Source organism: Papilio xuthus, unplaced genomic scaffold, assembly GCF_000836235.2.
Source record: "Papilio xuthus unplaced genomic scaffold, Pxut_1.1 DF825946.1, whole genome shotgun sequence".
Classification (NCBI taxonomy): domain Eukaryota; kingdom Metazoa; phylum Arthropoda; class Insecta; order Lepidoptera; family Papilionidae; genus Papilio; species Papilio xuthus.
This window is the reverse complement of record NW_013532703.1, coordinates 5,289,550-5,317,541: the sequence shown is the minus strand read 5'-3', so window position 1 is coordinate 5,317,541 and position 27,992 is coordinate 5,289,550. Positions and strand designations below refer to the sequence as shown.

The 27,992-nt window shown below is 33.7% G+C and overlaps 2 protein-coding genes across 2 annotated transcripts; both read right to left on the bottom strand.

Moving 5' to 3' along the window:
- Positions 1–609: 609 nt before the first annotated feature.
- Positions 610–7,382, bottom strand: LOC106124913 (leucine-rich repeat neuronal protein 3). The gene is made up of 10 exons (XM_013321937.1): positions 7,236–7,382; positions 5,856–5,927; positions 5,502–5,645; positions 5,104–5,321; positions 4,506–4,703; positions 4,036–4,235; positions 3,147–3,354; positions 2,783–2,964; positions 1,420–1,553; positions 610–993 (listed from the first exon to the last, which is right to left on the bottom strand). The coding sequence occupies exons 2-10, from the start codon at positions 5,920–5,922 to the stop codon at positions 848–850; spliced, it is 1,497 nt and encodes a 498-aa protein (XP_013177391.1). The 5' UTR covers positions 5,923–5,927; positions 7,236–7,382; the 3' UTR covers positions 610–847.
- A 7,058-nt stretch (positions 7,383–14,440) lies between these two features.
- LOC106123859 (brain-specific homeobox protein homolog) lies at positions 14,441–17,965 on the bottom strand. Its single transcript, XM_013320268.1, has 5 exons — positions 17,650–17,965; positions 16,520–16,627; positions 16,140–16,301; positions 14,774–14,832; positions 14,441–14,578 (listed from the first exon to the last, which is right to left on the bottom strand). Exons 1-5 carry the CDS (start codon positions 17,963–17,965, stop codon positions 14,456–14,458), a joined length of 768 nt encoding a protein of 255 aa, XP_013175722.1. The 3' UTR covers positions 14,441–14,455.
- Positions 17,966–27,992: the final 10,027 nt, after the last annotated feature.

The following is a 27,992-nucleotide window of genomic DNA, read 5'->3' as shown; positions in this document are numbered from 1 at the left end:
GCCCGACTCGCCCGGTGAAATACCACGACCACACAGAAGACAGGCGTCAAGTGGAAGCAATTCCGCGTTTCGTCTGATAAGTGTGCGTCCCGGAGGCCTAATTTAGTCCTCATGCCCTTCCCACCCTTTTCCTTATAAGGATAGGATGGGAAATGGAAGTGGACTTTCCGGATGAGAGGATGCATGGGAAGGGAAAATGTCTTCTTTCTGTGCATCCTCTCCTCCGTCGATTAAAGGTAGGCAACGTATATGCAATTGCGTATGTCTATGGGCAACGGTCACTTCGCAATTGCAGCGATTTCAAGTGGCCGCTCGCTCGTTTGCCACCTTATGATATAAAAAAAACGTAGAAACATAGATACATAACCTATAGATGGAATATTTCAAACAAATTCGACGTCTTGAATTCATAGACAAATTTGTATATAGAGTAGATTTTTTAGCCCCAATTTTATTCTCTGGATCTGTGGGTTATGTTTTTGAAGGCGGTCAACTTTTAGGAAATAATAACCATAGATATTATTTTTGGTTTGTCGTTGAATTAATGAAATGATGAAATCATGTTGAAATTAATATTTATTAAAAATCTCTTATTATCTAACAAAAATAAAATCATGTTAAAACATAATTAAATACCATTAAAAAATTAAACGTAAATTGGTATAAGTATATGCGTAAATTGTATTTGTTACACAGTCGTTATTTTCTATTTGACCGTTATACAAAGCAGTAAGAATTTTAGGTTAGGTGTCGAATATTAAACAGAGTGTATGTAATAAATAACAATACTAGTAATTCAATAATAACTTAACAAAAAAAAACTATGTCAATATAACTACATAATATTTTAAATATTAAAACTGTCATCGGCGGGGGCGCGTTTGTAAAATGCGCGGGAAACGTCAACGGGTCCTCTGAGACCGAGCCATCCGAAGTAGCCGTGTCGCCACAGCAGCATCAAGGTTAACATAATGGGAACAGCCAGAAGCACTCCTGAAATTAATATTGCTTTTTAAATAAATATCCACTTAATACTAACGATTAATAACTTTCTTCTTTTTTCTTTTTTCATTTGGATTTTGCAATATTTTTTAAATTATCGTGAACCCATACACCATTTGTTGCGTTTGTTACAAACGTCAAACGTCAAATTGTCCGTTACAATCAAGATGTTAGTGACCTTAGATAGAAAAGGTAACTCAAATATTATTATTGTAGTAAAATTGAATTATTTCCAAACCTGACTAATGATTCTTGACTTTGGACTTGAACTTCATAGAGTCTACCTCTATGAATAGAGTAAGTTACTAGCGCGTTTTAAAATATTTCGTTTTTTATTTTATTTTAAACTAAAAAAGTTTTTTCATTGGCTGAATCGCGATCGCCTTTGCCTTTTTCCTTATAAGTATAAAAACTAACCTATAAGTGTCCCGAGCAACATGGCGCCGTCCTTTTCAGGTCGGTGTCCGTATTTGTCGACGCAGCGCATTGTGCGATGTACATCATGTAAGTGCTTCATCGTGTAGCCTCTCATTTCGATCGGTTCATTGCATCTATAAAGAAACACGTCTTAATTAACACGTGATCTAGATTTAGGTAAAATAATTAGTATGAACGTATATCAAACAGGCACAGAGTAAGTAGAAGATGGTAGATGAGTAGAGAATGTTTGCGTACGATGTGTTGGATACAAAAGATTTTTTTGCTTAATTCCTAACTGAAGCAGTGCGTTTTTTAATTGTTTAAAAATCTAAATAGTTATACTTAACTAAATAGGTATGAATAAAATAGTTTTTACTAGTTCTTGCCTGCGAGTCCGTCTGCGCGGAATTAAGAAAAAAAACTTAATTAGTAGCCTATGTGTTCTTACAGACTATGTTCTACGTCTATGTCAAATTTCAGCGAGATCCACATCCATCCATCTAAACGTTCGCATTTATAATATTAGTAAGTGTTTTTTAGCCTTTTCAAATTTTATCGATTATGTTTATTTAAAAATGTAGCCATTATATTAATAGTTACTAAGAATACTATAAAAAATGAAGCTTTAAAACTACCCGAGACGTGGAAAGACCGCGACGTCTTTGTCACCATGTGGTTTAACAGGAAAATTATAATACGCTTTTTTGTATTACTTAATATTTCATGTATAAAATTGTTTTCAAACGAAGGCTATTTGTATTCAAGACATACGTTTATCGATTTAAGAGCCCGAGATGTCGAATTTAAAAAGAAATATTTTAAGACAAAAGCAGATACTTTTTAAATTATAAATGGATGGATGTTTATTTGAAGATATCTCCAGAACGGCTGAACGGATCCTGCTGAAATTTGGCATATATATAGAGCATAGTCTTGAAGAACATATAGGCTATTCATTAAGTTTATTTTTCATTCCGCGTGGGCGGGGTCGCGGGTGATAGCTAGTCAATACATAACGTGTGTAGTTACAAGGAAATATCATGTACAATAATATGAGCTGGCCATTATTTATATGAATGATCTTTAAAAAAATAGACGTAGAAGTTTGATTGATTATAATTCAAAAATAGAGACAGACTATCAGGAAAATATACCTAATTTATAATAATAGATTTTTTGTACGAAATATAATAGTAGTTTATATTTTATGTGCCAATTACTTTTAAGAAAAAAAATGTTAATTCAGCTCTCACACCAAGAAGTTTGCTTGTCGTAATAGTGTTCGGTAGTTTTGTGGTATCTGGTTGTCGCGCGCTTATGTCACCTTATAATATTTAAAAAAAAATCTTTAAACACTTACATCATATTAGCAGTGGCGTTCGCATGCTTTGCTTCAATCACCGGTACCAACACGTCGACCATCCATTGCGTGGAGCAATCGCAGAGGAAGGGATTGTTGGATACATCTACTGCTTCTAGAAGATCCCAGCGCGGAAGGAAACGAGCATCCAGCTCTGATAAGTTATTTGATTGTAGGTATAACTGGAACAATGCAATGAGGAAAGTGTAAAAATGAATCATAAGGGTTTTGGAGCAATTATTTTGTTGTGTCATTCTGGTTAAAGGAGTAAACGATGATCAATTGTTTTTGATTCGATGTGCTCATATCTCCTTCAAACAACTCAAGATGTGATTAAAACTATAGAAACATCTTTTCTTATTACCTCTTTTACGGTAGGCCAATCGTAAGTCTCCCCGATATCATCCGGCCTAGCTAAAGCCCTGGGGTCGACGAAGGTCAACTTGGGATTGAAGCTGACATGCAGACGTTGCAGGTTTTCCAGACCCGCCAGCGCACCGGTCTCGATGCTACGGAGCTCCCTCATGTTGCACATGTGCAGTTCTTGAAGCTTACGGAGACGGGGGAACCCTCTGGAAGATTACATTGGAGATGTCATAATCATCAGCTCACTATACGTCCCCACTGAGAAGCTCGAAGCCTACCCTAAGTCAGGTATGACTAATAATCAACCACGCTGGCCAGTGCGGCTTAGTTGACATCACACAACTTTGAATTTTTTCGCAGATAAATGTAAAGCACATTGATACATGGCAGGATTCGAACCAATGAGCCACCGACGCTCTAAGTTACGATGTGAAATAGCTCCAAAAAATGTCAAAACTTTACTAAGTAAACTAAAAATACATCATTGTACGATGACCTTAGTTGTCACGAAAAACCACAAAAACTAGAAACATTATATGTTATGTTTCTAGGTTTTTTTTTTCGTTTACTTTTAACATAAATGTATTTCGTACGTAGTGTAGCAAAGAATAAAGTAAACAAAGTATTTAGAGATGTAATAAAATATGGATTTAAATCTTATTTCATAGTAATATCTTACAAATATCATGAATGCGAATGTTTAGATAGATGGATGGATGTTTGTTTGAAGGTATCTAGAAACGGCTGAACGGAACACGATAAAATTTGGCATACATATATAAGTTTTTTTTTTAATTCCGCGCGGACGGAGTCGCGGGCGTTTGCTAATTGTTACAATAATTCAAAATGCAGAATTATATTAAGTTAGACATCGAAGTATTCCTTACGGATAATCCTCGGATGACATATCCAACTTAACAATGGGGTTCTGATTGAGGTTTAGATAGACCAGGTTCTTAGTCTCCTCCAATTCCTGAGGCACGGCGGTCAGTAGATTGTCGCTGATGTCCAGCCGCTCCAGATAGCGCGGCGTGTGCAGGAACTTATCCGGAATCTCTGTCAGTTGGCAACTGCGCATGCGCAACACCTGGGGGGAAAACAGTATACTGTCGCGCGACATACTCTGGTTCGGTTAGTAGCTCTATCACGATTAATTATTTCAGAAAACATATAAAACTTAAGTAGGCATGGAAAATAACACACGAAACTTCTCTCTCCTCCTCCTCCCTTCACATCTCTTCTTTTTTATAAAAGGAAGTAGGCAGTGTCTCTGTTTTCAAATGGCTACTGGCTAGTAATAACCTTAAAAAGAAAAAAAGGAACATGGTGGTTGATTTTGTATTCTTTTTTACGGTACCTTGAGCATAGGCAAGCTGGAGATGGCGATGAGTGTGACGTGGTCGATGGTGGCGAGCGGGTTGCCACTGAGGTCGAGTTCTGTCAACTCGGGAAGGTGCTCGAACAAGTCCTGGTGCAGCGAGTGCAGCTCGTTGTGCGCCAGGTTCAGCTTCCGCATCGCTGCTAGTGGCTCGTATTCCTCGGGGGAGAAACGACCCTACGACATGACGTGATAATTTGAAATATTATTTAAGTAAGTTTGTTTGACTCGTTTTCTCCATATGAGTTACTCAGTTAAGATCAATTGTGCTATTTTCCAGTCTTAAATAAAAAAAAGATAATCAACTTATTATTACCCGCGACTCCGTCCGTTTAAAAAAATAGATCGCCGATTCTCAAACTTACTGAATATGCATATAAAATTAAAAAAAAACCGGTCAAGCCGTTTCGGAGTATGGTAACTAACATTGGAATACGAGAACTTTATATAGAAGATTTTTTCATTATGTTTGAGGTTTACTAAACAATTTTGAGCGTTATTTGCTAGCGTTTAGGTTTTTTTTTTCTAGTGACATCAAGTTTTAAGGGATGGTTACACGGATTGTGTACTAAGTTACCTCGAAGACATGTGGACTGAATTTATCAGTTGTCAACTTATTGTGGCTGAGATCCAATGTGGTCATCTCCTGCAGGTCCCTGAAGCTAGCGTTGTCTATGAACTCTATGGAACATCTTGAGAGGTTAAGGATCTGTATCGGCAGATCGCCGATCACTGTCACGTTGGTTATAAGATTCTCGCTCAAGTCCACAATTGTAGGCTTCAAGCCTTTCAAATCTGAAATTATTATATATATGTTAATAGGTAGAGTTATATGCTACTACTTTATTTCGCGTGCAAACTGTAAAAAAATTTACTTTTTAAATTGAACACCTAAAAATTCGCTTTTTGTTCGATAAGTTACTTCCACTGCCATCTAGCGGTAGAACATCGTATCTTTTTGTTTTAACAACTTACCATTCCATTCTTGTAGAGAGAAAAATTCAGAAATACTTTGGTCGAAGCAATCCACTTTGTTGTCTTTGCATTTACATTTTCTGCAAATCCCAGTTTCATTCAAAGCTGGGTTCAGAGTTGTGGGTGGGGCTACAGTGGTAGCATCTGTAAATAAGTTTAAAAATTATGCTACTGGTCGTTAGATGGCGTTACATGTAACGTAAAACTGATATTTTACACCAAAATTTAAATGCTATAAAGTGCTTATCATTAAAAGTGCATCACAAAGTTTTATTTTGTATTTGTACAATGCTAATTATTTTAACCAACCAATCTCGGAATCCGGATCATATTAATCTGCTTTACATTACTCACTTTCAGCGGAACTGACAGCAATCACCGACAAGACACAAGCCAACCACAATATGACTCGACCGTCCATTTCACCTGTAAATACATAAATTATCTTATATGACTAAGAAATATAAGATTGACAGCATTTGCTATTTATAAACAGTCGTTTCCGGATTCCAATTAATCTAATAATCTTTTCCTCTTATGACGTAAACAATAAATAATCTTATCTTACTTCTTACTAATATTATAAATGCACAAGTTTAGATGGATTGATGAACACATGGATGGGTGTTTGTTGTTACAGATCTCCAAAACGGCTTAATTCCGTAAATATGAAGTATGCCAAACAGGTAGACTACAGCCTTTTTAGAGGGGAATGTTTTACGCATACTCTCCACGGGGGGGGGGGAGTGGTAGCGATGTGGGATTCTCTTCCAGATGAGAAGCATACCCACTAAACCCCTCTGTTCCTTCTACGCATAGTGACGAGGTCACGGGCACGCTTCCGAGGTAGACTGCCCGGAATAACATATAGACTACTCTACACAACTGTTGTTTTTAAATTTCACGAGGATCAATCCGAAGGCGACAGCTAGTATATTATAAGTAAAATATGTATTTCTCATTTAAAATAAAGCAAAAATTTATGGTATTATCACCAATTAAATAATAATAGTTCAATGAATATAATTTGAGTTATACATTAAACATATACTTTAATAAAGATATGTATAAAACTAGCTGTCGCACAGGACTTCGTTCACGCGGAATTAAGAAAAAACTTAATTAGTAGCCTATCTGTTCTTCCAGACTATGTTCCACATCTATGCAAAATTACAGCGAGATCTATGCAGCAGTTCTGGAGATATCTTATAACAAACATCCATACAAACATTCTAATTTATAATATTAGTAAGATTATAATATTGACCAAGTTTTCATTATCTAATAACTGTATAAATCATAAGATTACACTGTTATCTATTGATCGATGCAAGGAAAATATTTATGTACCTATATATATTTATCATCATTTCATATGTTTTATATTTGAAAAATGGATTTTTAGGTGTAGCTATTTTATATGTAAACTATACTGTAAAAGTTTGTAAATCATTTTACAACATTTATATAAAAATGCAAATTTATCGTCTATACATTTAATAACATCCATTTTATAAAAACAGTACTAAGTTTACTCCCTTACGCCGACGGTCATATTTTAAAAGACAAAAAGTAAAACACTCCACCACTATAAAATAAAACACTTTATCTTTGCATTGTAACATATGACGAGTTATATTATTCATTTTCTACTACAAACCATACACTTTGATTAACTCAATTAGACAAATTGATAAGAAACAAGACAACAAAAGTAATAAAACCAAACTTAACCTTTTGTCACTCTTCAAGTTAATTATTAAAACATAACACTGGAAAAAACACAAAACTAATAATTAAATCTCAAAGGTTTTTACGGACACTGATTTACCTTTATACATTTGAACACAAAATGGCGGACGGCAATATTTTGTATCTTATCTACATTTGGTATTATCGCTATGTTTAAGGGCTTATCAGTTACTGTACATCTATAGTCTGAGCGATTTTTTAAGCGTTGACCTATTTTATGGTACATTATATTAGGTTTTATATTTTTTATGCATTATTAGTTTAATGCATTTAGAGCGAATGGCGCGCTTTTGTTACCAAGTGTCAGATTAATTAGTGAGGGGACATAAACGTTGACATTTTAATAAGGCTAGTGTTGTGCCGATACACCGGCACTGTGTCGGATTTTCTTCCTAACAGTTGCGTATAAATGGATATTCGATTAACAATAAAGACCAATACTACTTCATATTTACATTATTATACTGTAATGAAGAGTTATATTATAATTTCTTGAAGAAATGTAGCAGAACACATCTCAACTAATTTACATAAAACCCTTGAACAAACACCTTCCAAAATTTTGGCGGCCTCAAGGCTGATTAAAAAAGTTTTTTTTTATCAAATATTTAAATATTTAATTTAGTTTTTTTTATTCTGTACTAAATATGTACACATTTTAAATATTATATCTGTAAATATATAATTTTTCAAACGCTAACACTGGGGCCACACCTTTATCTACTATCAACATGCCTTATATCCTAGATTGCGTCCACACCTCAATATTTCTGAGAACAATCGCAAAATTTCTCATAACGCCTTACTGAGAACTATCAGTGTTTTATCAAAAATTCAAATTAATTTCAATTTAGTCATCTTTTGTGTTTCAAATTTACAATAAAAACTAGTACAATTAATTTATTTTGTAGACATAGACAACCGTTTTGTAAAATACATCTAAAAATAAAGGAATTGAAGCATGAACTATTATAAAATATATAACTAAGTATGGAAAAATAGATAGACCAAAACTAAGGCCATATTTTGTTTGCGTCTTAGATCCTAACAGGTAAAAGCAAAGGCACAAAATCATATTTTATAAATATAAATTATACGCTTTCAAATCGTGTGGATTTGATATATTTTCTGACCCCAACAGTAATATAAGAATGAAAAATATATTAAAGTGGCAGGTCAATTTATATTGGTCTAAAGCAGCGCCTAACAAGTCCCAATGGACAGTAATCCCGTGCGCGCCATCTAGCGTCAAGCAGGATAATCACTTGCTAATTGACGTAAATCGTACTTTGACGACAAAACGCGGGAAATTGCTATAAGTGATTCTTTTCGTAAATTCCAACAAAATAAATTAAATATAATAATATACTGAGAAAAATTCTACTGCAATTTTTTAATAATTTGTTAGATTTTTTTATATGTAAACTTTTTTCATTATTTGCTTGAATTTTCTTTGATAAAGTACGCATATAAAATATCCTACTCATTAACTTACTCCTTACTAATATTATAAATGCGAATGTTTAGATGGAAGGATGATTCTTTGAAGGCATCTTATCGGCACCGATGTAGAATATAGTCTGAGAGAACACATATTAAGTTTTTGTTTTCAATTCCGCGCGGACGTAGTCGCGGTTGACTGCAAATAAAATATAGTTTTAAAATGTGCAATAATTTTATATTGCGATAATAGCAAGGAAAACGTTATTCATGGCGCGCATTACTGTATAAAAACTAAATAATAATGTCCAACTTATTGAAAGATATAATGGCATAATGGCAGGAATTATAAAGTTCATGATTTTTATCTATAATCTGTGTGACAAGTGAATTGGCGGGAACAAAGGTTAAGCAGCGCCAAGGGGATCTGTGACATTTAGTGTTAAGTGCAAACAATTATTTCTCCCCTTTTAACAGTTTGTCGTAGTTTGAGTACAAAAAAACATCACTAATCGTGCTAATATTATAAATACGAAAGTAACTGTGTCTGCCTGTCTTTTCACGCAAAAACTATTGGACCGATTAAAAATTCGTTACCCAGATAGTCTGGAGCTTAAAGAAGGACATAGGTTACTTTTTAAGGCGATAAAAGGATTGTAAGGGTTGAAAAGGGGAGATTTTTTATGTAAGTATTGTCATTTGTACAGATTTGAAGCTTGAAACTTATTTTTTAGACTGCTAATTTGATAAAGGAAATATAAAATTCAATTTTTGTAAAAATGTTATCCTCAATAGTCCAAAATAATAGTAGGTGATGAAAGTTTGTTTTAGAATATTTTATGGTTTATGTGAATGTTTTATGATATGTTTTGTTGTTATGTATTATAAGTGTTCATAAAACTCAATTCCCTACCCTAGTTCTGTTCTATTCTGTAACATGTTACATTACACATCTTAACGTCGGTTAAAACTTTAGGTTTTATATATTACGTAAAAAACCATACAGGATTCAATTTCAGTTACTTACTGAAATTACAATTCCTCACTCCGCAAATCATAAAAAATATAGTCTTTTAGTTACATACGTAAAGATGACATTAGATACCTACCAGACAACCTGACATACCTGACAAAACATGAGTAGAATAATGGTAATAAATTCGTGTTATTCCATCAACGTTTTAATATGATCAGTTAATCAAACATATATTAAATAGGAAAGCAGGCAGGGGTCTACACGTCTGTTCAAAGGGAATAATAATCCAATAGAAAGTAATCAAACATCGCCCTTGACAATAGTTCGCGTCCCTTTGAATTTTGGATGTTTATTACAACGTTTATTATCTGATTACTAAGAGAGAAAACTATTAATAAGATAAGGAAAAACTTTAAAAACATAGATTAGTAGTAGTCGTTAAAGTTATGTAGTTAAGAAGGGCAAGGGTGAGCGGTGGAAAGGAGAAGAAAAATCTGTTTTCTGTGACGTCATTTGATTTGTGGTCTGTTCTAAGCGGCAGAATGCAGACTTGAGCTTCCTTCCTGAGCAGAAGAAGCCGAACGAGGTCAATTCAGGCTTAAATTTACTGATTACTAGCTGTCGCCCGCGACTCTGTCAGCGCGGGATTAAAAATAGATGTTGACCGATTCTTAGACCTACTCAATATGCTCACAAAATTTCATGAGAATTGGTCAAGCCGTTTTGGAGAAATATGGGAACGAAAATTGTGACACGAGAAGTCTAGTCTAGTCTTACGAATATTATAAATGCGAATGTTTAGATGGCGGATGGATGTTTGTTTTTTTTTGAAGTTTTCTCCGGAACGGCTGGACGGATCTCGCTGTAATTTGGTATTATTTTAGAACATAGTGTGGAAGAACACATAGGCTATTCATTAACTTTTTTTCAAATTCCGCGCGATCGGAGTCGCGGGCGATAGCTAGTTTGGAATAAAAATCCGTCTAATGTAATCTAAAAGCGCTCATAAATCTCTCAATTCCCATATAATTTGCAACCTTTCAAAGTTCGCAGACATCACCCTAATACCAGTTCGATCCGGCTATAACTGGATCAAAGCGACGCATTCCAGCTTCTAATAACTGCAAATTACTGTCCCGCAAGTTTATCTCTAACATAGCTCAATATACAAACAACTTTATTGCTGTGCACTAAGGTTCAATTTGCTTTAAATTTGTAAAATAAAACGGTAGACTAAAGTTTGGTAGATATTTGAACAATGGCGGGCGCCATATTGAGTTGTCGCGGTTCTAAGAGAAGGTAGGGCTTAATACAACTCTTTTAATTTTACGAACTAAAGCTTTCATTTTGATATAATTTGGTTACATGATATGTGTTATGCAATATGTTCCTAGTGTTTTTTCATTATTATTGTTTAAACAATTAAATTTAATTATTTTTAACTACACATACTCGTATTACATATTAGACATAGCTCATCTATAAAGGCTTAATTATAAAGAATTCAAAAACACCTTCATTGTTTTTTAATTAATATTCCTAAGAGTATGATAAATCTAATCACATACAAACTAAGGGCCATCTAAAAATAAATACTTGTGGAAAGTGTTACTGCATACCATCATCCCAGCTATTACTCGTCCACTTTGAAGTGTTTTTTGGCGTCTGTCCGGACAGGTGCGGCATTGTTCGGCAGCTCTTTCATCCTGTTACAGCTTTAACCTACAACATACTGTAGTTACGCCATCTGGAGGAAAGGTATTATATTCAAGGAGGTAAGGTACACCTTTCAGCTTTTTTTAAAACTTTACTTTTAACTATATTATATAAAATGGTGACTGCATTGTAGTTATACAGTACTAGCTGTCACCCGCGACTACGTCCGCGCGGAATTAAAAAAAAAACTTAATAAGTAGCCTATGTTTTTTTCCATACTATGTTCTATATCTATGCCAAATTTCAGCGAGATCCGTTAACCCGTTTTCGGAGATATCTTCAAACAAACATCCATCCATACAAGATTTCGTGACAACATATCCAAATTTTATTATTTTCTTAAATCTTACTAATATTATAAATGCGAATGTTTAGATAGATGGAAAGTTAGATATCAACAGATCTGGCTGAAATTCGGTGTAGATCTAAAACATACTTTTGGGGATGACCAAAAGTTCAAACAACAATATTCCTTGCACTCGTTTATTTAATCACTCGCTCCACAACATCGATCATCAATCCGTTTCTAGAATGATTACGTCAATTGCCGATACTTATCACCTTCGAGTGCTTTTCGGTTGTCGACTACTCAACGAATGAATCCGTCTCCGTGGTCGTTTTCACATTTATACGTTTATTCTATAGACCAATCCAACGGAACCGGACGTTCGTTCAGTTGTCGTATTAAAATAGTAAAACATTTATTAACGATTCAACAATATAATCTAAAATCATAAAACAGGTTAAGATTAATTTACGGATGATTAAAACAATTATGTATTTTCAACTCGATACAAATAAAAGTAAATTATTAAGTTTAAGGAAGCTAATCAATTGCGCAACTAGTCTTGAGTCAATGCAAATACCATTACTACATGAATTACGCCCTCAATGACTATATAATTATAAAATAGGCACGAAGGACCCTAACAATATTATAGTCTGGAAGAACACTTTAGCTTCTTTTTTTTTATTCAGACGGAGTCGCGGGCAACAGTTAGTCACTCTGTCTATATAAATTATAACTATGGTAAAAATATATTTTGAAGTCGTGTCAAATTATTATAACGAAAATTATATCATATTAATAATTTCTCTGTATACTGCCCACAACCCTCTTACGATTGGGGAAACATTTAACAATACGTGAATTACTAGCAAATTGTCCGTGAGATTCGGAACGCCGTAACAAGGTTACGTCGCCCGACGGACGCGTCAACTTTGTTAGGGCGGACTGAACGGCACACGTCGCAACTTATCCTACAAATTGTATGTTTTGTGTGCATAACAAAATTAATAACCACTTATTGTTTTCCCGCCTTTTAGATGAAAGGGTTGTTTTGAGGTTATAATTTATTTTTTTAATTTTTTGTGTTGCATGATATTTACAGACAACAACCACAAAAAGTATAAGGATTGAAGAAAAAAACAATTTCATTTTATTATTTATTCTAGAACTCCTTATATATCGAAATATATTACAACGAAAATCTCATTATGACTATGTAATTATCTTTAAAACTATTTTTTTTCCAATTGAACTATTCGAAGAATATAAAAGTACATAGTTGTGATGTATATGAAATGACTTCAATAACTATCACAAATAAGGGAACGTACCCATACTACGTGATCCGTTTGGGGTTAGGGGGGAGGGGAGTCTTTAAAATACTACGGTCAGTCACTGGAGTGGAGGGGGCACAGATTTTAGCCACGTAGTCGTTACTTGTTTTTTTCATAATACATAATTCACTAGTAATTAAAATATGCATGTATTATGCTGTAAAGAAGAGTATAAGCCAAATTATGTTACCTGTGAAATTATTAAAAATCATAATTATGAATTACTACGTAAAAACTAAAAGGGGTCTTGGCATGCACTACGAGTGGTCACCGAGGGGAGGGAGGGGTCGAATAAACTAAAAAAATAGGTCACATGGTATGGGTATGTTCCCTTAAGGTATTATATAAAGATAATATTGCATTTTAGCGTTCAACTCCAATGTATGTTTTTTATGTACTTAAAAACAATGTTATTCGTTATCAAAAGAATTTTAATCGAACTTCTATTGCGTTTAAAATCGATAGTTTTTTTCATCATGTCTAATATTGAAAACAGGTTTATTTATATACAAACAATTTTTAATACAACAAAAGTTATTAAAAGGTAGGCAACGCATATACAATTGCGTATGTCTATGGGCAACTGTCACGTCGCTATTTCAGCGATTTCAGGTGGCCGCTCGCTCGTTTGCCACCTTATGATATAAAAAAAATCCTACCGTTCTTTGTCTTTCGAAACAAAACGCAGTTGCGCTATTTTTATTTATTAAGCACAATTTTTTTATCAATGCTTTACTAATATTCGGGAATAAAAGAAATAATATATAATTGTAATTTTGTTTAAAACCAATATTGGTAAGACTAGATCTGACTAGATTTTTTTTAACACAATTGTACATATAATTTTATTTTATTTTAAGTATTTACAAGATATTAAAAATGTAATATTGCACGAGTCACTATTTTAAATATAAATAATGAGCTAAAATAAACAATCCATCATATTAAATTATTCAAACTTTCGTGAGACATTATAATAAACTGATATAAAAACGGCTAAACACCTACGTACATGTGTTCGTCCGCACGTCGCTCACCGAGTGAGCGACGGCCGCGTCCGCGAAATAATACCAGTACCACTCATCCTGATGAAGGGCCCCCGATAAGCTCGAAACTAGTCGGTGCCGCCACCAGACGAATATATGTCAGTGTTTAGCCGTTTTTATATCAGTTGAATCTGTCATATTGGTAAAATTCATAAAAAGTTTACATTCGTTTTAAATAAAATGGAGATTAAAATTATATATAAAAGAAAAGGAAAGCTATTGTTAACAACAATTATTATTTCCAAGTTAAATTACAAACATATTTTTTATTTAATTTGACAGATTTAATTCAAAAATCTATTCATTATGACGTCACACAACAATAGCTACAATCTGATTATTTACAGCGCCATCTATCTGATAAAAAAGTTTGAATTATTCTAATAATTTATCGTTTTATTTTACGTGCCGCCATTCCCGTAGTGTTGTGCGTAGTTTGTCTCGCCGACAATATCGATATCGCTATCGCTGTGTTCGGTTTCAGAGTCTGATGTTTGAGTTGTCGATATTCTAGAATCTTCTGCCTATAAATAAATATGATATTTAATTTTGTGTGTCCAATTTTTTATAAGTTAAGATTAAATTTCAACAAGTAAGATTTGATTTGAAGTTCATTCGCATAGTGATAGCATTTTTTTATGTGATTCTTGTCACTTGTCAAAGGACGTTTTCGGTTGCTAGATGTTTAATTTTACATTGTTTAAAATACACATTCTTACCTTTCGACTTTCTCCTAATTGTGTATGATGCTTCGTTGTGAAGTCTACCGCTGTATTACCTGTAATAAATAAATAATCCTATGTAACGAATTTAAACACCTTTCTAAAATTAAGTTTTAATACAAATAGCATCAATTTCCAAGTAATACGTAGAATAAGAACGTTTTAGCAAGTCAGAGACATTCTTCTCCTACTTTGTCTGCACCCACACCACTCCCCATCTTTATTACTCAAACGATCCACGACGTTTTTCAAAATAAGCTCTTAACTAGATCTATTAAAGTTGAATATTGCTTAGCTATTATTCTAAGAAGTCGGTTGCCATGGGAACTAAGACGTCAGCCATCTTGTCGACAAAATCAAATTAGGGGCAACGTCTTGAGTTGTGGCGCGAAAGCGGCGATTCCAAATTCAATTTCCCCGCCTTTGAGGTTTGCTACTCTCAATTAGGCAATAGGGTTGCCAGACGATTAACATTCATTTACATAGCCTCAACTAAAAATTAAACACTAATAAATTCAGAGAATGAATATTTACCTCTTAACAATGACAAAATGTTACATAAGTAAGCATCGTTATACATTCTAGTTTTTTTAAATAACATCAACTACACTGTACCACCTTAAAGCGTTTAGTATATTAGATTATTAAGAACGGATTAGTTAGCGACACAGCTAACTAGACAGATTACTGACTTGTAAATAAAACTTGCATGAAGAAAGCATCTTAAGAAAACTGCTTAAGTAAAGTGCGAATAATTTAAAATCTACATATATTAACCAATATAGCGTCTATTCTAGTTCTATGGAGCGATTGAACTTTGATCAATTTTCCCTAACTATCGGCAATTGTTAGAAACTGGCAACTTGCTCCAACTTTAATTATATTCATCGAAACTTGGCATTTCTTGAGAGTTAATCAACTATGCGCTACAACTTGAACAGGTAAACGTAAATTTTAACACGACACGATAATTTGATAAGTAATTATGTTGATAAATTTAATACATACTTACATATAAAACGTTACACTGACAGTTCGTGATTGTAGTCCCTTTAAATTAATAAATGACAAGGTTACATCGGAACTTTTTGGTGGTGGTAGTATCTGTAGGTTTGTACTACCTACTTTTATATGCGTTTTGGCGTAAAACAACAATGAAATAAACATTCTTAATACCCGATAATAAGGCGTTCCGTATTATTATGTAGTTTTAACCAATGTCTTATCAAGCGGTTTCACTTGTTTATATATTTAGAAATGACAACCGCATCAAAACATTTAACCCACTCTCATGGAAAAATAACTACACAAAAGTCTACAATTTTCGTTTCCTAGTTGGAATAGAAAAGAATTCCTATCTGACCTCTTTGCTGTTGCTGTTGCTTCCTCATTTGCTTCTTGTGCTTCATACGCCGGTTCTGGAACCAGGTCTTGACCTGTGTCTCCGAGAGGTTCAGCGCGCCAGCCAATTCCACGCGTTCCGGCGTAGACAGGTAACGTTGGGACTCGAAACGTTTCTCTAGACCTAATTGGTATAATAAAATCTTACTTAGTAAATCTTTTGTTTTACGTTGATTTAGTAAAGCGCCTAAAATAAAGAACACAGCAATTAGTATGTTATAAAACTTTATTTCAAAGTCAAACTGCTGATTACATTTCTTGGCATACGTCTCCCTCACTGCAGATAAAGTTGGATAGTAGGTTGTTAAGTTTACTAATACGTAATTTAATAAAGCTACCAACCAGTAAGTTGTGGATCAGAGAAGACGGTCCGTGCCTTCCTCCGTCGGCAATGCTTGAGAGCAGACAGTGACAGCTCCGACGGCGTGAACAGCGCGTGGTACGGCACGCCTGCACATATCACAATATTTTGTTACATTATTCATCATTTTATCGTCATTATCATCTAAAACTCTACAGCCGCGGGTGCGGGGCGGCCTAGGCCTGGATAAGTAAATTCATAGCAATAAAAATCGCAAAACGTGATATATTATGTTTTTATGTTTCCTACAAAGAATTAAAATAATTTTCAATCTCTACGACAGGTTAATTGGTTCGGTCATAAATCATCTTTCTTCTTAATTCCTAAAATATTATTATTTTTATAGTAATCTCTGTTATATATTTAAAATAACTCCATAATTTCTCTTAATGAAAATCTAAAATCCATTTTAGTAGCAGAACACCGGACTTAAGAATTTGATTCATAACCTAGACCAGTGGTTCCCAAACTTATTTTGTCTACTGCCCTCTTTGAGAATAAACATATTTAGCGCCACCATATTTTCACATATTTAATCGCGTCATCGCCCACTTTGGGAAAGACAGACCTAGACCTAGACCAAAATCCCCATTAAAACATATTGTTATCTCATCTCTGTTTTCTCGGAGATAGTGACGATATGTTTTATACAAAGATTTTGATCTCAGAAATCAACGATAAAAGATATAAGAATTGCTTGTTTTATAATGTTTTATTTAGGAGCTGAAAAGAAATTTTCAAGATGACTTTACAACGACGAATCAGCAAATTTACGATTCTTGTATTGTAGAGAATAAAAATGAAAATATCAATTATAATAACGTTTTTAGGTAACTATTGACGAATACCGAAGAGTCTTTACACTTCACACAAAATTCTGACTTAACTGGTCATTTAGGTATTTGCGCTTTATACCTATTTCTTTGCCGTAACGGTATTTTCCTTCAACTCAATTGTCACTGATAAATTCTCTAGGTTGCGTAGAATTAATTCTGTTTTAGAGCATTTATGGCTTTAAATTAGTTATATAAATACAGTTTCCATGTAATTTTTTAAAGCTATTAACAATATCAGCGTTCCTTACGTAATATCGAGGCTTTAAAAACCTTACCTTGAGATAAAAAGTAGGGAGTTTCCACAGACTTGTAGGTATTTGGAGTGTGTAGATATGCCCCAAGAGCTCCCATGGCCACGTGAAGATACGACCCTTCTCTACCTGGGACATGGGGCCTGACTTCCCCTGGAACTGGGAAGAACGGCTTCGGTTCCGGCCGGTCGTAATCAAACCTCCTCGGATCCGGTACTGGCTGTTTGAAACCGCGACTTTGGCCTCGATACAAAATGTCTTCTATTAAAAAAGAAGTTTTCGAATTTTGCTCTTGACGATTCGAATCCATAGGAGAGTCGCTTCTTGTTTCTTGTTCCATTTTTGAAAATGTGTTTAGTTTTTAATTTTGTGAATCATTTTATTTTTTAGAAAACGGATTAATACTATTGAAATTAATTTTCATTATTTCTTAAAACTATGTCTTGGAATCACAACGTAATTATACACTTTTAGAAACTCATCAATTATCTTATTTCGAAATATTTAAAGTCTGTGATGAAAAAATCGCAGCTTTTTTTCGAAAAAAAAAACTAAACTATTAACTGTTAAAAGCGCGGGAAAATGAAAAATTAAAACATAATATTAAAAACCGCGATTCCGTCGGTGGTCTGTATGATCGATAATAATTACGTATATAATTTGTCAGTTTTCTCGTTGTTTTGAGGAAACGAGGCGATTTGGTCCGCGGGCCGGGCTAAACTGTCGCGCTCGGGATGATATGGGAGGGCTGGAGGGAGGCGCCAGCCGGAGGGATGGGGTGGCAACCCTCAGGGGTGCCTATCTCGGAGAGATTTAAAGAGGTGTGAGGTAAATATTAATTCTGGTGTTTGCTTTTTATCTGGCACTTAGTAGTCGTGTTTTGTATCTACCTATAGTTATTAATTAAATTTTAGGTGTAGACTATTTCAACTAAGTATTGTTTTAAAAAAAACATGGAATGAACTTCTTTTCTTATCTTCTTTTAAAATATTTTTTTACAAACCGTAACTTGACTTTTTTATTTAATTTTTTATATTAATTTAACCTTTTTTTTTAATTCGACGAAATTTTTTGTAGCAAAAAACTGTTTTTTTTTGTAGTAAAGTCATACTTACGTAATTTTCTCTAAACTAATTCAGTAGATTTTTTTTATTAGTTGTTCGTCACACTGGATACCATCGAATTAAGGGTTAATTAGAATCATGACGTAATGATGTGTACTATTTTAAAAAAAATATTACTCAAACGGCTTCCAGCTTACGGCTTCCTTAGAAATTGAATCCGTACTTCTTGCATATCTTTTTACATGATACAATTTTATGTTACAAAGACACAAAGAGAATGCAAATATTATCATTTACAAAAAAAGATTCTCCAAAATTTTATAAGTAACACTGTAATTAATATTATTAGCATTTTCTTGGTTAAATCCATCTACGAGCATCTTTGAACATAAAAACGATAAATAAATCCGCCCTATATCCCTATCTATAAATGTTTATTTTGTATATATTTTCAGATCAGATTCGTAGTTCCAGATTAACCAATTAAATATTATTCTTGTTTTAAATACAATTAGAAAAAAAGAAACAATCTTTTAACACAATACTTTCAAGTGTGAATTCGACTTAAACAGGCTCCTACTAAACTTTCCTTTATTGTTAACACGTTCCATGCCACTACGAAAATTTTAAATAATTTCATTTACCTCGCTATTTACTTTAGTCACATTTGGTTACTGAAGTAGACCTCATTTCCCTATATAACTGTCATCTGCGACTCTGAAAACTGTAACTACTATTGTGTAGTTAGTAGTGTTCTTCCAGGCTATGTTCTATATAGCTTTCATGTGCCTTTCAGCGAGATCTATGCAGCCGTTCTAGAGATAGATAAGGGCTACGCGGTAAGCCGGTGCTGGTGTGAGGGCCGGAGTAATCCTCCGCCTCTGAATATGTCGTCGTTATCAATGTCGTCATGTATGGATATATATTGAAATGGAATAACTTCATACAAACATCCATCCATCCAGATATTCGCATTTATTTGATGTTTGAATATTTCAATAGTATTGTGTCCGTGGTCTAAGTGTTTGTATATCTGTGCATATCTCCATCAGATGGAGGCTTGAATTACTGTAAGACGACGTAACCCGCTCGCCGCCGGATCATCCAATGCAAAGCGGGCATTAACTGGACTAAAACGTCTTGATACTTTGATATTATTTTCGTTATATATTCTAAAACAATAATAGAATATTTATAGTTACTTGTTGGTTTGTCACAACAGGTCTAATTGTAAGTTTCCATTGTTGAAACATCTGTATAAAAGCATATATCCCTTTCATGTAACCGTACTCCTTACTAATATTATAATTGCGAAAGTTAGAATGGATGGATGTTTATTAGAAGCCGTCTGCAGAACAGTTCCGATCTTGCTGAAATTCAGCACGGATTTAGAAAAGAATCTGGAAGAACATAAGCTACTTACTAAGTTTTTTTTAATTCCGCGCAGACGGAGCCGTGGCGACAGTTATTATTGTAATAAAAGTCTTAGTGAAAGACAGTGAAAACTAGCTTTTAATTTCATCAAATTTACAAGTAACAATGTACTGAAGTGAGTCTAGTATTGCCAGAGTCGTAGACTAGGCAACCTCCTAGTCGGGCACTCTTTTATAACACTATATTTAAAAATTAAGGAGTGTCATGTATTTTTTATCAGCCACTATAAAGCATTCTACGTGAATAAAGTATCAAGAGGTCTAAACTCTGTTATCTGTTAGCGATCCATCCCCCGATATCTCACCCTAATCCGGCGGCAGGGCGGCAGGGCGGGGGCTCCGGGCGGCCAATGGCGGGCCGGGGCGCGCGCCCCCAGCGCCCTCGGCCAATCCAGCCTCGCCAATTACGGATCAAAAGCTTACAGATTTGGGGTCACTTTCGACCGTTTGCCGTTTTGTTAGCTACGTTTATTTTCGAGTAAAGCTATGTCGCCCACTCTATTATACTAGTATATGACTCCTAGAATCGATTACCTTTCGTAGACCGAATTTTGTTATTTTTATTTTTATTTATTTTGCGTGAATTTTATAATACAATTGTTAATCCAAAAAGATGTAGTTAAATTAATTTGATATTATTATTTAGAGGAGAAATTTTTATAAAACACTTTGGATTTGTCTACAAAACTATCAATATTAATGTGACGCGTAATATCACTTTGTTGGTCTCTTTTTGTTTTCGATAAAAACATTGGAATTACACAAGGAAAAAAAAATTGTGAAAAGATAATTTAGTAGCTATAGTATCCACTGCATGTTCCCAATCTCAGTAGTATTTATAAAATGAAAATAATTTGGTTAAAAGACTATTTAGGCGCTAACGTTAATAATGTACTAAGTTCTAAGAATTTATTGTTGACTTTATAGATTTAAAACATTTTGTATTCTTCCTTTCGATTTTTCTTAGAAAACGCTAGAATTCGTAATAACTCAAATTATATATTTTTAAATTTTTAAAAAGTTTCTATCTATAGATACTAGGCTTTTTGTTTTAATATTCACTATCTTATAGTTCGGAGGTCTTATATGGGATCCAGGTTATTTAAAAAAGGTCTTTCTAGGTCTTTCTAGATATAGGTTTTACTTCTATATTTATGATTTTTATAATCAATATATTTCCGAGGTCGGATTATCAACGAATTTCTTACAAATTCGTTAACTGTTTTATCATAAAGTAACTAGAGGAAAGGGAAATTACCCGTCAGATATAAATACAGAAAACAAGGACCTAACTACGTTATACATAGTTCTAGTAATTAAAATAAGTTTTATGTTTTTTTATATTAACTTAACGATGATACGTTTATGGATTTTATGGAGTTAAATGTAGAACCTCATCCTTTTTTATTACGCGTTTTAAAAAAAATGTATTACAATACAAGGATTCATAGGTACAAGTTTAATTCCACTAACAACAAATCTCGTCACAAGATTTGCTAATTGGTGTAACGCCGAGAGTTGGACCCTTGTCAGCGCAGTGGCTGAGAGGCAGCGCGCCTTCGCCTCTCCAACATTCTCCCGCTAATGACTCTGTGACTTATCTCACTGACAGCTGTCATCTCGTTGACAGCGCGCCAACATTGTGGATAGCCGACTTGGAAATATTTAAATGTTGTAATCGTAGATGATTTTTAAACTTACAATTAACGATTTAGTTTAATAGAATACGGAATACGTAAGTGCTGTTATAAGAAGTGGTAGACAGAGAAGGCAAGAGAGAGAGAGAAAAGACTCCTTTCTTTAAAAATAAGAGATCGTTGTAGTTGTAACTTACCGTGAGTCAATCACTGTTTGTGTTTTTAAAGAGTGACAATGTGTTTTTTTCTGGTAATTAGGCAACAGACACTCACCGTAAGACAAAAGGTACCAGCTTAAACACTTCCTATTTACATTTAATCGTGGGAAATATAACATCTAATAAATTAGTATAAAAAAATCTAATCTGGCATCATGAATAGCTTCAAGAGCTCTTACTACATAACTAGTAACTAATTAGGGTTCGAAGTCGCACGGCTTACCTGATGAGGTGGCCACTGATTGTCGATACAACACGTACGATTTAGTGTTGTGTCAACACGGACCACGCTCCTACACACATTGAGTGTAACTAGATGAGACACTATTCGTAACTTTTCTTTTTTAAATGTAATTTTTCTGGACTAACAATTTTAAAGGAATACTTTAACGTGTCTGCGACTTGGTTTATATTACTTAGGAAATTTTAAAGTTTGAATTAAACAGAATGATACTCTTTTCGCGAGTGTAATAGTGGTAGAGTCGATATGATATAAAAGTCTATTCATATTCTAGTTTTTTTTTTATTTAAGTCGTGTCAGAATGAATAGTGAGGGGACATAAACGTCGACATTTTTGTAAGGCTAGTGTTGCGCCAGTGCACCGGCACAGTGTCGGATTTTATTCCTAATACTTCTAAGCTTAGAAAATAACCTTTAGTATAACTTTCTTTATACATATCCTTAAACGTCAATATGTGAATAAAATTCATACTAAATTTGAGACATCTAGTAGACTAAGTCCGTGTTTACAGATAGAGTAGGTGCTATGTTCGCACGAGGCGGCATTATGAGGTGGCACGGGACTTGGAGCTGCAAACTTTATTATAATACTTGTAACCCTTCAAATAGATGAAGATACAGGATGTTCTCTTGTTAAGAGGTGTTACTTTATCAATATAGATATAGAATAAACATGTTCTAATTTTAAATAGATTGACTAACGATATCAATAAGCAAATGTGACTTTAGTATTTTATTGCGAAAGTGGATGACAAATACAACTAATAGGATGGCTTTAGTGCGAACATATTTACGCTAAAATGTAAAATAATTTGTCTCTCAAAGATTGTTTATTAATGTTATTATTTTTAATATAAAATTTTATTTAAACAATGTTCATAACATGTTTTTATTGTACTTATTACTTACAATAACGAAATTGATTGTACGAAATAAGGCGGGCGTTTGATTGTGGTACCCCCGCCCGCCCCCGCGTGTACCCGCCACCGCGCGCCGCCACGCGCCGGCAATCGAGCGAAAATGTAGCAATTTACTCCCGCTAATATGTTTTGACAGCCCTAATTGAACCTTAAAGTACTCTAATTAAGTACACAGAAGGGAAATACTGACGTGTAATTGCGATTTATTGGATTTTGTTTGTGTGACAAGGCTTTTATGTTGGAAATTATAACTTTTTAAAGTTCCCTACGTGTTTTATATTCAAAGAATTCTATATTCCGTTTACATATAACACTGTATTCTGATTCGTATACGGAATGTATTGAGTTTTATAAGACGCACAAACAGTGGTATAGCCCGCTATATCTTTTACACGAATGGGTCGGCTTGACATGTGCAATATCAAATCCACGAAGAACACACTCGTGATGTGAAAGTAAATCTGCGTTTCGTCAGATTAATGTACGTCCCGTAGGCGTAATGTTAGTCTTATTTCCCAACCCTTTTCTTATAAGGAAGGGATAGGAAAGGGAGGTGTTACCTTTCGGTTTTTTTTCGCTATAAAATGCCACATTTTCATAATAAATAACTATTCCTTGAAAAATTACTTTAAAAAAAAATGGGATCTACATTTTTTTAAATTAATGTTGCTGTGAAGTTTTCATTTAAAATATTCATTTAATTAGGGTATAGCTAGCGCATCTTGTTAAATTGCTTGTAATAAACACTGTACGCAAAGGATTTAGGGCCGTCAATAAGGATAAAGGAAGTTTATTTTTTCCACACACTCATTATTAGTAAGTACTTCGTTTAGAATTGCTGGTATCTTGTTTCTTCTTAACGATGTGTCAAAAGACCCCATTCAGTGAACGCAGGAAATGAAAACAAAGGAACGAAAAATCAACGCTCAACGACCATCGGGGAATTTGAGACGCGACACGCGCGCGCCACGCGGCGGGTAGCGGAACTAACCCCTCGAATACAATGACGTCTCAACTTGAGATTTTAAGCTTAAATTCTTTTAATAAGCTAGGTAAAGCAAAGTAGATATCAATATAATGTGCGATAGGAAAGCCATAAAAGTATACAAGGTAAAGGTAGTCCTGGGCAAAGTTATAGCGGACTAGATTTCAGCAAAATTAAATGAAAAAAAAAAATAGTAACCTATGTGTTCTTACATTGAAGGAAAACATGGTGATGCAACCTGCACATATCTGAGAAAAAATTCAAAGATATATGTGAAGTCAACCAACCCGCATTAGGCCAGCGTGGTTGACTATGGCCTAATCACCCTTAACTTGGGTAGGCTCCGAGCCCCTCGGTGGGCACGTATAGTGAGCTGATGATGATGTATTCTTCCAGGCTATGTTCTAAACTTATGCCAAATTCCAGCGAGATCCATGCAGCCTTTCTATAGATCAACATCGATCCATCCATCCATATGAATTTACATTAGTAAGATTTAAAAAAAAATAACAAACAGAACATTAAAATATCCATAACACTAGAAAGAGTGGTAAGATTTTTAGTCTATATTTTCGAGGCCATAAATTTTAATCTGTTTGAAATATATTTAAGCATAAAAATAATATATTTCACCAATTTTTCTATTCTACGTATCAACGCATTTACAATAAAAGTATACTCAAATCGTGACAAAGAAAAAAAAAACACATATATAAGAGAAATTATATATATTTCAATATATTTTCTTCACAACATATTTATCGCACGGCACCAGCTACATTACATTATCGTACGTTAAATAGTCATATAATTTCTAAATCACAATCGTTATCAAACTCACACGAGAATACAAGAGAAAAAAAAAATGGTTGTCTATAAATAAATAAATATTGCTATATCTTTTATACAAAATAAGCGTACACGTAAAAACCTATCGCACGAGCGCTCAGGTGCATTTTGTATAAATACATAGAAGGAAAGTGGATGTGCCGTATCAAAAGGTAAAGAGGAGGACACATTTAGATTGGAAATTCAAATCAAAACGTACGCCATAGTTCTTAAACTTTTAACCAATCCTAGTTAAGGACGATCCGCCACTGATAAAAACTTGAATTACTTATTAACGTTGTTTTAAGAGTAGACGAGTTCTTGCACGGGTCGGCAAACGTAGTGTAAGACGTCCTCAGACTCGTTGGAGCGATGATCTTCGCAGAGCAAGAGCTGGATGAGAGTGGCCGAGGATCGTGCTCAGTGGCGTGCCATGGAAGAGGCCTATGTCCAGCAGTGGACTAATGGATGATGATGATGTTGTTTTAAGATTTAAATATTGTTAGGTAAATATACATTGTATGAAAATATTACTTTAATAAACTTTTGAAGAATTATATTTTTATGGAATATTTTAAAAAATAGATGACGATGTTGTAATCAAGAATAAATACACTTTATTCTTTAAATAAAGAGCTATTCTTGATAACTGAATATTCAGGAATAAAGTCAAAACTGGATAAGAGATAGTCGAAGAGAAATTTCTCGCTTATAGAGGTTTTTCTTTAACCCTAGTTTCTCGCTTATGGAGGTCGCACGTCAAATCGGACAATGACTCTCGCTTATAGATGTTTCTCGCTTATCCATTTCCCCACAGTATTTTTACTATAACAAGGTTAAATTTTAAAATTGAATTCTTTAATTTCGATGTTTTTATTTAGTTTTGATGTACACAAAATGCACCCATAACGTTACAATTATAAAAACACTGACTGGAATTAGCAAGAATTGATTCACGAATACAATTAAAAATATTCACAGATTATATTATAAAAAAAATTACAGATTTTTTTTTAATTTGTGTCTTGTACAGTCAACACAACTTATTACAAGCTCATAGCTTTACTTGCTGACTGTACTTTTTGTAAAAGAAATCGCACACAAGACGAATTAAAAACACATATAGACTTAAAACCAATAGCCTCGACATATGACACGTGTTCACAAGGTGTTGACTGACTAGACCAAAGTTATCTGAAAATATATATGCCGCAACGAGAAAAAAAACTTCATTGAACTTAAATGGCTTTTGTTTTAATTTTCAGATAATGTATGCATCGGTACGAACTCCTTTTCTAAAAGATAGCAGTTTCCCGTGACTCTATCCGCGCAGAATTATTAATAAACCCAGTAAAAATATATCCTATGTCACCCAGGGAAAGTGTTATTTCCCAACAGTGAAAGTTTCAAATCGGTCCAACAGTTTCGGCTTCTATTCAATTAAAAAAAAAACAATGTCAAGTTTAATTTATATTAATAGAGGTTGGTCTAGTTAGTACTCACCTTTATTAAAATACGTATATTTATACGTAGTCATTTTTTTAAAGATAATTTTATTATGATTTCATATATATATCAGTTTTCTATCATCATACAGACAATACATCATACATCTATCATACAATTCGTAATTGAAAATACTAGAGTTTTTAATAAAATAGAGCTTTTTTTTCTTTTAAGATAGCCAAAAAAAAATCTCAAGATACATCTATCACATACATCTTCGCTGTGAAAATAGTTAATTCATAAAAAAAATCTAATAAATTTAATATAAAATAATTAAAGCAAGATACAGGGAAGATATTCTAATGATTCAGATACCTTAAATCAAGACTAGGAGTTATAAATAAAAACTTCTTACAATGGCAACTCTGGGTTACGACTGGCAACACAGACTTTGTTCTGTCAAAGACAATGTAAGAGAAATGTCATTCGAAACCCATAGATATTTTTATAGAGAAAGGGACAAACGAGCGGCGAACACAGAGATGACATCCGAAAAACCAGAAGCCTTAGTTAATTACCGTGGGTTTCTGAGACCTAAAACATATTGTTATCTCTGTATTGTCAAAGATAATGACAGGGATGACGATATGTTTTATATAGAGGTCTTAGAAATATTTCAGTTTTTCTTTATTTTAGATAAAAATTTAATGTAATTTATTAAATACTGCCATGTATTATTTCAATCAAATACAAACCAATGCAAACTACAAATAAACAGTCTTCGTTTAATTTCATATTGGCATAGGTAAAATTAAATCGAGACGAGTGAATATCCAAAATAATATTTACTTATTACCTAAACATTAAAGAGAAAGGTACAGTCGCTCACACTAGCATATTGGTGTCAATTTTAATAATCCTACTAAATACATTTTCTTCAATTTTACATCCACTATTTTATAAAATCATACACGAATACTTATAGACTAGTTTCCAATACAATAGCAAAATATTACGCGCGTAAATGCACCCAGATTGTTAATATTTTTTATAAAACAAAAAAAACACTAACTTAGTTAACTTTGTTCGTTTTGAGATCAGGCCTTTATAAAAATTGAGTTGTACTATTTTTTTTAGCTTAAAATGCGATTTCCAATTATATTTAGCACGTCAAATAATACTGATATTAAAAAAAAATTTTGCACATCCATTTCGAAACTCCACCGTAGCAAATAGACCATAGGTATATTAAAACTAAACTAGGTCTTAGATTACGGTTTTAAATGTCTTCAGTACTATACAAAAGAACTGCACAGTAAGCAATAAACAGATGTGTTGTAGTTTTTAGGATTCCGTACTTCGAAAGGAAAAAGACCAGAACCATTATAGGATCACTTTTTAAAATATATATTTCGCTTTTCCTTTCGTCTGTACCTAAAATGTTACCAGTGTTAATTGTTAATAATTTGCTCGTTATAACATAGATTACTTTTTTTAATATATATTTTTTATTCAGTTTCATAATACAGATTTTATAACAAAGAAACTAACCTTTGTGTACTTTAAACGGTATGAATGCTTAAGTTATTCATTCG